The following is a 9,877-nucleotide window of genomic DNA, read 5'->3' on the forward strand; positions in this document are numbered from 1 at the left end:
GTGTAAACACAAAGTTTTGAGGCAACCAGTATGAGTTATAAAAAAAAATTAAGGCGGATATTCTGCAAAGACATGAAGGCCACCGGAGCAAAGGTCAAGCTTCTGAACTATTTACATTACAGAGCCAGTCACAAAAAACAAATCTCAGAAATGTCAGCAGATCCTCACTAGTCTTCATCAATACCGCCTCAGGGAACAACATCATTAATCTCAGGAAACCACTGGGCAAAACCTTCAACCATCATATTTTTCCTTTAGCGAGAAGCAAAAACACGCAACTCTGAGTCCGTTGCCAAATGTCAGCCCGCATCAGACGAAGAAACATAATTAAGATAAATCATTTGAAAACTTCAACAAGAGCAGATGGCCCTATGATTCTTTGCAGCGTTTAAACTGCAAGGCCCCCCCCTACGAAAACTTTTGAGGAAATTAAATGCATCACGACTGAATTACTTAACGAAAACAAGCGTAAATTATTCAGACGGAGAGCAGGCGGCCCTCGACTCTGACCATGAGACACACAGAACATAGAGCAGCAACAAGATGGAGACAGGACGAGGATAATAGCTGTGCTTCATATCATCAAAGGGCCAGAATAAAGCGAATGAAATGATAAAATAAGTCAGACTAAGGGTGTTGTAATGCAGAACCATAATGCTCTGTGTCCACCTTTCATGTCGAGGCCTGTGGCTCAGCGGGAAACCACAGCCTGCCCCCTGCAGCGTCACCACAACCTGCCCTACACCTCGTAGACACAAGCAAACAGGTCGAACAGAAACATCTGAGACTCATATTTTTTTAGGTTTCTAACACACATTTGGCATCTGTGTGGCTCTTGCAGCTTCTGATGCAGGTGCTGCTTTGGCAGTTGACTAGAAATGACTTTTCCAGTTTTAAATTTGATTTTTGTTGCAAGTCCAGTCGTCAAGCTGCTTCAACATCCATGAACAGAATAGCAATTTTAAAGTATGAAGCTTGTTTTTTTTTGGTCAATTATTGACTTGAGACTGTGGAGAAAATCCTCAATATTACTTTAGGCATAAAGAAAATGTAAAATGCTCTTCTTTGTAACAGTCATAATTACTCACATGGTGGATATCAGTCGTAATCCCAACAGTGAATATACCAAAAAAAAAAAAAAACAGTCGAGGAAAACCTGTCAGCTCATTGGAAAATTCTAACATGATTGTCCAGTAAGGAGACAAGGATCTTCTTCTTGCATCTTGAGAAAAGCAAAATGTTTTTTTCCAGTAGAACAGTGAACATAACAAGCCTTCTCATCAACAAATTTGAGGTAGTTCTTCTCCCGACCACATCAAAACAAGACGAGGAGAAGAACAGACAACAGCTTCCAATTGGTGGAAAAAAAGCAACTCCCCAGTGGCACCTGAAGCTTCTCCAGACCTGGCAGCTCAGATTTTACTTTCACAATCACTTCTCTCAACATCTGCTCTCTTTCACACGCATGAACACAATCGGTGCAACCTCCTACACCGTGGTATTCACAGGTTTTGGAGGTAAAAATGACACCAAGCAGCTGGTTTGCAGACGGTGTATTACTGGGGCCCACCACCGCTATATAGATCTCTTGATTTAAGGGTTAAATTTAGGCTAAGTTTAGAGTTTAGTTACGTTTAGGGTTAACGCCATTCTCCAGGAAGTTAATGTAAAGTCCTCTGAGGTGACGAAAACAAAGCTGTATACGTGAGTGGAGACAATTGCATACCTCCTAAAAACAGCCGTGGAGAAGCTTAATCTCTGTAATTAAATCCACACAGCACAAAGAGAAGTGCTATTAGACACATTATCTATAAAGTACAGCCACACATCCACAGCAACGGGAGGCACATGTTTTAAAAAAGAAGTACATTTCTTTGTCTGTTTAACACACTGATCTCACTTAGGGACAAAAACAGACTTTTCTAATCAAATTCTTCACGTCACCACGACTGTGCCATCGTACGCCAACCAAATTCATAAAGATGTCACCTTAAGATCACCCAAATGTGAACCAAATATGCATCTGCTGAATCATTTTTACTAAAAACCACATACAGACAGATGACAAGTCAAAGAATAATCCTGAACCTTTGACCTCTACACTGATGGGATCCAGTATTTCTGAGGGCGGTTTTGCCGGCATGGTTTGGGTCCATTTGTCCCCCTTTGAGAAAACCAGTCACTGCAAATCAATACAAAGTTGTTCTGAGTGATCACCTTTGTCCTTTGAGGAAACATTAAAGCACGAGGGGTCACTGAATGGATAAAAATGTTCTTGAATCATAGGCTGTGCTCAGGTTTCACCTATTTTAAAAAACCCGTTCAGAGCATTTCAACTAAAAAAAACAAAGTCATCCAGAACCAGAAAAGTTGGTGCTACCTGCTGGAATAAACCAACAGCAATGACAGGTTTCCTTTCCCTTCAGTTCCCTGTTCTCTTGTGCAATGCCCTGTAATGATGATGCATTTCTGATTACAGTGGTTCTGCTAAAAATTGGCGGGAAAGTGGGTTTGCTCGACAGCCCCAAGGTTGCAACAATCCCGATTCTTGGTGCAAAAGAGTTGTGAGAGTCACTGCCTTGACCCATGAATGTCTGTCGCCAATTTTGTGCCAAACCGTTTTGGAAGAACTGAAATCTTTCACTACAGAAGATTTGACCTGCTGGTGGTGCAGCGGATCCTCAAAGTCAGTAGATTTCTGACTGTGTGAAATTCAATCTATCCAGTCATTTTTTTGACATATTTACATCTGGTATGAAACAATGAACCATCCCCCAGAACGACGCCACAAACATGTCAGACAATGAGCCTACTTCACAGCACTGCACAGCGTCTACACCTTCTCTTGAAATACTGTTTGCAAGCCCTGACAACTCCCAGAATATACTGTCTCTGTGGCTTTCTTCCTGCATTCTCCTACCACACTTTCAAAGTCAAGAGAACATAGGAACAGATAAGATGCTTATTTATGTGGCTTTGACTTGCCTCTCATTTTCCGCACATCTCCACCGTATGAGATGAACACTGTCTGAAGCAGCAGCGGAGGAAGAGTGTATTTCTGTTTTTGTCCCCTTGTCATAACTCAAATCATGCTGCTTATTCTGTTTTTTTTGTGCAACATGTCAACACATTGTTGGCCGCTCACTTCTCTCAGACACACAGCTGCTGTACATTGAAAATACAGAGAAAAATTGTATTATTTCTCAAATTCTCTTGATCTTAAGCCAACAAATGTGATTGTTCACGCCACACCTGAATTACAAAACCCAGTCGGTCACCTTTAAACTCACCCTTCCTCTCTGGACATAGTAGATCAGCCCTACTCGTGGTAGTTTACTGTGTTAATACCTATTATAGTGGTTGAATTTCTACCCTCCCTCACTTCTCATTGCTCTGCTGCGTCCCTTGAAACCTCACTGAACTAATATTGAAATCCAAACGTCTCCAGCCAACAGTGAAGGTAGAAAATCCACAGAGATTGGACTCAAATTGACTTTTTTCAGTGTCGTAATAGTGAAATAGATGCAAGTGAGTCACTTCATGCGAGTGAGAGGCTGACCGCTGGAGACATTACGGAGAGACTTGGTGAGCTTCTATGAATTCTGGATGACCCCCACATGTATTATCTGGGCATTAACAAGGCTGAGATGTGTCGGTGCAGCCAGGCAGGGGGTCGTCTGGCCTCAATGCACTTGGCGGATTTCTTTTAACTGGCCGTGTTCAAGCCATTAAACTGCACTTTATACATAGTTGGGAGCTTTGAGAGGATGGCACATGTAAAAATCTGATCTGTTCGGCACATCTGTTGCTTCTGATCGCAGTCATGACAACTAAGCAGACACTAATGACACAGTTTAGCAACGCAAATGCACAGTGGAGGTAAACTGGCTCTCCATTTTTGTGTTTCTCATAAGTCTGTTGGCTGTAGTACAAAGCCGCACAGGGAATCATGCTATATTAAATAAACCGTTTGATGATGTTTAAGGATGTCTAGAAGGGATGTGGCTCGAGAAAAGTTTCATCTCAGTGCTTTTATGCACGCATCAATCTTTAAAAAGGGTTTTTAAAAACAGAATTTAGCAGGACTTTAATAAAGCTTTGTGAGGTGATTATAAACTGTTTTTAATCGTATAAGACAGTCAGACAATATCAACTCTAGATTGTATAAAATATCTAACTGCAAAATGATGTTAAAAAGTCTAAAAACATGCTTGCATTGTACACCTATTAGCTTTGTATTGCTATTCATTTTTAATAGTTGAATGTGTGCTCTTAATATTTTATTATATGTATTATTTCCCTCAGAATAACTACTTGTTTAACAGCTAAACTTATGAGGCCGATACTAATAGACAGCAAACATGCCTTAAAGCTAAATCACAAAATGGACAAACAACAATGATAGTGAACACACATTTGGAACTCAGCATGACAGGAACGCAGTAAACTGAGATTCTACTATTTAAAGTCTGTGGTAAACAATATTTTCAGCAGGGGCAGCGTTTTCTGCTCTCAGTGTACGTTGTGAAATTTGAAAACTGTTTGTATCTTGTGACAATATGGGACGACCCCCAGTGACCTAAAATAAGAGAATAAAAACATGCGTATTGGAAACCAAGCGATGGATGGCCTTTAAGAGGTTGAAAGGATTCAGGTTTGTCAGGGAAACAGATGACTTGGATGTAAAAACACGGGATTACAGCCCGTAGAGCGGTATGGATTATTATCGAGGCAGTGTGCTATCAGCAGCTTCAAGCGCTGCCTCCAGGTTTTTTATTCTCTAAATGGGAAAATCATAGTAAGAAAAAGGCCTATAATACACACACAGCTGGAGGCGTTTTAGATGTGCTCCTTGTTTGGCTCTCAGCGCTACAGGCCTGCTTTGACCTGAGGCCTTTATGAATGTCACTCCTGAATGCTCATAAGCCTAAAATATCACTTATTTACACTGAAACACTACAATATACACAACTGTAGCACCTAGCTTTTTTTTCTTTGCTGGCAGAACAAAAAATACTTTTGCTCTTCATTGTTGGTTCTTAAGTTCAGATCCAGAGAATTTCAGAGAGGATGATTGAAAACCAATAATTAAAACAATGCTAACGCCTGCTTAGCACCAACAGATTGATAATAATAACCTCATGTTTGGTTAAACTTTCTGAGCAGTTCTCAGAGGGGGCACGGTAACCTCTAGTTGTTTCCAATATGCACCGTTATGATCTTCAGAAATGCAGCTAAAAAAAAAAAACCAACAACTTGTGATTGAAAAGCCAAGCAATCCGAGCTGAGAGCAACCGCTGATATCCCACCAGCGCTTCGTGAGGTTGCCTTTTTGATCTGTATGTTCTGAGCTGCAGGTACAAGACGTCCTCGATTCAAGAGAAGGAGTTTATTTGTTTAGATTTAATTTCTAATGGAGCGCGGCGACACGTGCAACGCCTGAAATAAAAGTTTTTGACGCTCAAAAATGTTGTAAACAGGCTTCGCGGAGGCCGACGGGTGGCATTGTGGGTAGCGATGGAGTCGTCTTCTGATCATAGAACTCGCTGTATTTAATTTGGAATAATTGCTAGGCAGAAAGCAAGACATCCACGTCGCTTCTCTCACCCCTTCAAGACAGACAGATGAATCCCCGCACAGGAAAGGACTGATGAGCGATGGAACAAACTCTTTCCTTTCATACTTTTATCCAGCATCTGCTAATCAATACTTCCTCATGATGTCTGGCCTCCTTCTTATGTCTGACGTGCCCCTGCCTGAACCTTCTGCTATCCATTATTTGTTCTTTCTCCTCCATACATTTCCGTCTTTCATTCCCCTCCCGCCAATCCTCCCACCTTTCCAGCTCCTTCTTCTTCTTCTTCTTCCTCTCCTCTCTCTCTCTTTCTTTTCTTTCCCGGTGTTTCACATTTACTCTCAACTGCTCTCCTCTTCTTTCTTTCCTTTTTTTTTTCCCTGCTGTCTCTCATCTCCTGCACGCACCACAGTAGCTGCCTCTAAGGCAATCAAACAGTGGGAGTTTTCAACACAGCAGATGCGCTGGATGGATGGGAGGATGAGTGGAAGAGGTTGAGGGTGAGCAGCACACAGGCTGGATTGCTTGGAGAGAGGACAACCTACACCTGCTTTTATTTTTCATGTCAGAATAAAAGCTCCTTTTTTTCTTATTTTATTCCTCTAAACATTCACAAACCAGTTGTTTGTTTTAGAGAATTTACCGCATCCTGAACGGGACTTGAAAGTAAATTAGTTTAATGAGCGTTTTGCTTCACAACTGACAATACCTCGTCGCTGTGCTGCAGCTTCACATCCAGAAAACAGTGAATTTAGCACCAGGACATGATCACCATTGTGCGCCAGGCTTCATTACCTCAACAGCATGAGTCAAGTGTTTTCCATCCATGTCTAGCTGCACGTAGATGACCGGCAAGCTGGACATAGCTTCCAAACCCCTCCCTCAAATATCCCTTCTTCTTTTTCCTGCTGCTCATTAATTCAAGACCCCAACAATAAAGTATATGTAGCAAAACATAAAGCCCCCAGGGGAGCCACCAGCATAATTACACAACAGTTCAATTTGCAAGATACGTTGCAATTAAAGCTGTTGTGGCTTTGCAAAGCGTCATCATGTGTTTCAACGCCAGGAACGGGCTTCAGCTGCTTCACTATCACTTGACACATCAAAAGACTGCATAAAGGGAGTTGTTAGTAGGATGAAAGAGGAGCTGCGATGGGGCACACTGCAGGCAGGAAAACAAATAAGTGAGAAAGCATGTGATTTCTGCACAAAACCTGTGCGCAAGGCAAGAGGAGGAGGAAGAGGAGGAGGAGGAGGAGGGAGGGAGGAAATTAAAAATGCCTGTCTCTGTTTGCTGTGCTTCAAAAACGCACTTAATGTTTTAATCTTCTAAATAATCAAGAGTCTCAGACAGCCTGCTGCCTCTTTTCATCCAGAGGAAAAAAGAAAGAAAAAGGAGGGGAGGGAGGACGCGTCGCTGTCCGCGGTGCTGGAGCTGCTGGAGCCTCCGCAGCAGCAGCAGCTCCGTCCTCCTGCCGGCTACATGCGCTTCGTTTTGGCTCCGTCCTCTGCGCACGTATTGATTAATTATGATCGGGCCGGCGGGTGGCGGGCTTTCATCTGTTAACGCCCGCCTCCGTCGCCGTCTCCGGGGAAAGGCATTTCAAACATCTACAAAATGAGTGAGGCTTATTTTCAACTTTTTTTTTTATGAAGGGAGGGGAGGGGAAAAAAACAGCAAGTTGGAGGAGGCGAGTGACACACAATCACACACATGCATCGCACAACACACACTCTACCTGTATAGTTTGGCGGTTGTAGACTTTCACTACGTGGAAGTTAAAACTGTAAATCCCTTTGCGCGGCGCGATGAAATTACTCCTCTCCTCGTCAAAATTCCTGCCAACGTTTACTAGAACCTGCAAGAAAGAAGGAGGGGGGGAAAAAAGCAAGAAAGGAAATTCCTCTGATAAAACTGCTCGTCTGTGTTGCAGTATTTTTGCACCCAGAAGATCACTTGAGTGCATCAAAAATGCATAAATATCAATATTATGGGCGTCCTGACAAACAGACTGCATCTAAAAACACATAATCCCAAATGTTTTCACCTAACAAGTGACTCAAATAACAAAACGTAATCTTAGAGAAATGAATAGTCGTTCATTTATTGATAAATCAGATAAAAATCGTGCTGTTTCTCTACATTTCCCCACACACTCACATCCACATCTGCTTTTATCAAGGCTTATCTTTTTTAAAAATACACATCAGAACTTCCAAACTTTATAGGAGGGGGGGAATGAAAAGGGAACTTAATCAATCTTTCAAATGGAATTTTCAATTATGCATCTCTGCAGCCAAATGTCTGGTTTTATGGACGCAGGCGAACTGTGGCGCTGTAATTGAACGGCAGTTTGAGGGAGAATTAACCTTTAACGGCAGCCGGGTAGGACTTCGCCCTCACGACCTGCCGTTACTAAATTATTTGGAGACACGTCAGGTCCCATCACCCAGCGCTGTCAGAGCTTTTTAGAAAGTTGAAATATTGAAAAGGTTCGCCCTCCAGGACTGTGCGTTTTTTGGGGGGGGCACATTGGACATTAAATTTGTCTATATACATATATAAAGAATTAAATGTCCCTCATCCATCTGCGTAAAGTCACTGTAGCACCACCTGTATCGACAACTTAATTTAGCCCTCTTACGCCACATGCAATAAGTTGAGTCTTCATTGCGCATTTTGGAGTTGGTGCCATAAAGACGCACAGATGCGTAAACATCATCCATGAGACCAAACTGTCTGAAACCAACACAGCACCTTCAACTTCATGCAAACTTTGCTTCATGGTTCATCACAATCTGTATATTTTTGCCTCCTACCCGGTCGAAGTAGATGACCATAGTCCGGTTGCTCATCTCCGACGGCTCGTGGTTGGTGTTCCGGACCGCGGAGAACGCCACCTTCGCGCTGCCGGAGCGCACCGAGATCCCGAGCGCCGTGCCCGTGGGGTCCGAGGTCGGGTTGGAGTCGCACACCACCAGGCACTTCCCCTCCAGGACGATCGGTTCCGTCTCGTTCTGAGCGCGGGCCGGACTCGCCGCGAGCCACACGGCGCTCAGCAGGCAAAACGCCAACATGCCGGAGACCGGAGCGGTGAACTTGTTCGCACCTCAAACCGCGGGTCTATTCCCCCTTCTTTGCGTTAAAAGTAAGAGAGAAAAAAAACAGTAAAGCAGCAAGAGTTTCCCGGTGTTTCCCCCGAATCACCTTAAGAAGGCTGTTGTTGTTTTTTCTTCTTCTTCTTCTTCTTCTTCTTCTTTTTTGGCTTTTAATTAGCCAAACAGCAAACTCCACAGGACGGTGTGTTTTCAGGCGGCTCTCCTCTGCTCTTCTTTTTTTTCTGTCTTTCTTTCTCGGAAATGTTACGACCGTCGTATCTCCAGTCGAGTCCACAGTTTTGGGGCAGTTCTTCGGGGCTTTTTCTCACTTGTCGGCGGCTCTCGGTGTCTCGGTGCGCGGTGCGGAGCGGCCCTGGACGACTGACGAGGCAGCGGGACTCATAGCGCGCGGAGGGAGGAAGAGGAGGAGGAGGAGGAGGAGGAGAAGGAAGAGGAGGGGGGGCTCCGTCTGCTCTCTCTCGCGCGCGCGCCTGAATTATTGATATGTGAGATATGAGAGTCAGAGGCACAAAAGAAGAAGAAGAAGAAGAAGAAGAAGAAGAAGGCTCGCGAGAAAGGAGGGAAGGAAGGAAGGGAGGGAGGAAGGAAGGGATGAGGCGCGTGAGCGTAAAGCTGCTCCCCGCCCCGCCTGCTCTCACTCCCTCTTTTCTTTTTTTTTAGTTTTTTGTTAGTTTTTTTTTCCCGTACAGACCCCTCCCCTCCCTCCCTCCCTCCTTCTCCCGGTAACGGAGACTCATCATCGGATTAGCGCGTGCGCGTCTTCGATATTTTCCAATCACTGCGTGCAGACCGCCCCCTCCCCGCCCCGACACTTCATCGAGCTTCTCTCTCTCTTCCTGGTTTACTCCATCCAAGACTCCCCTGTTCTATCTATCTATCNCCCCGCCCCGACACTTCATCGAGCTTCTCTCTCTCTTCCTGGTTTACTCCATCCAAGACTCCCCTGTTCTATCTATCTATCCATCTATCCATCTATCCATCCATCCATCCAGCCATCCATCCATCTATCCATCTATCCATCTATCTATCTATCTATCTATCTATCTATCTATCTATCTATCTATCTATCTTTTGATCTAACCATCCTTTGATCTATCTATCTATCCTTCAATCTATCTGTCCTTCAATTATCTATCTATCTATCTATCTATCTATCTATCTATCTATCTATCTATCCAT

At 43.7% G+C, this 9,877-nt stretch overlaps 1 protein-coding gene across 1 annotated transcript in view; it reads right to left on the reverse strand.

Annotated features, from left to right (window-relative positions):
- cbln1 (cerebellin 1 precursor) overlaps positions 1 to 8,656 on the reverse strand; it is a 17,664-nt gene extending 9,008 nt beyond the window's left edge. Inside the window, exons 1-2 of the mRNA XM_008283402.1 lie at positions 8,399 to 8,656; positions 7,318 to 7,437 (exon numbers count right to left, since the gene is read on the reverse strand). Coding sequence (XP_008281624.1) covers positions 7,318 to 7,437; positions 8,399 to 8,656 — 378 coding nt within the window. The remainder of the gene's footprint in view (positions 1 to 7,317; positions 7,438 to 8,398) is intronic.
- Between the last annotated feature and the right edge of the window lie 1,221 nt (positions 8,657 to 9,877).

This window comes from Stegastes partitus, unplaced genomic scaffold (genome assembly GCF_000690725.1).
Source record: "Stegastes partitus isolate 25-593 unplaced genomic scaffold, Stegastes_partitus-1.0.2 Scaffold309, whole genome shotgun sequence".
NCBI classification, from domain to species: Eukaryota; Metazoa; Chordata; class Actinopteri; family Pomacentridae; genus Stegastes; species Stegastes partitus.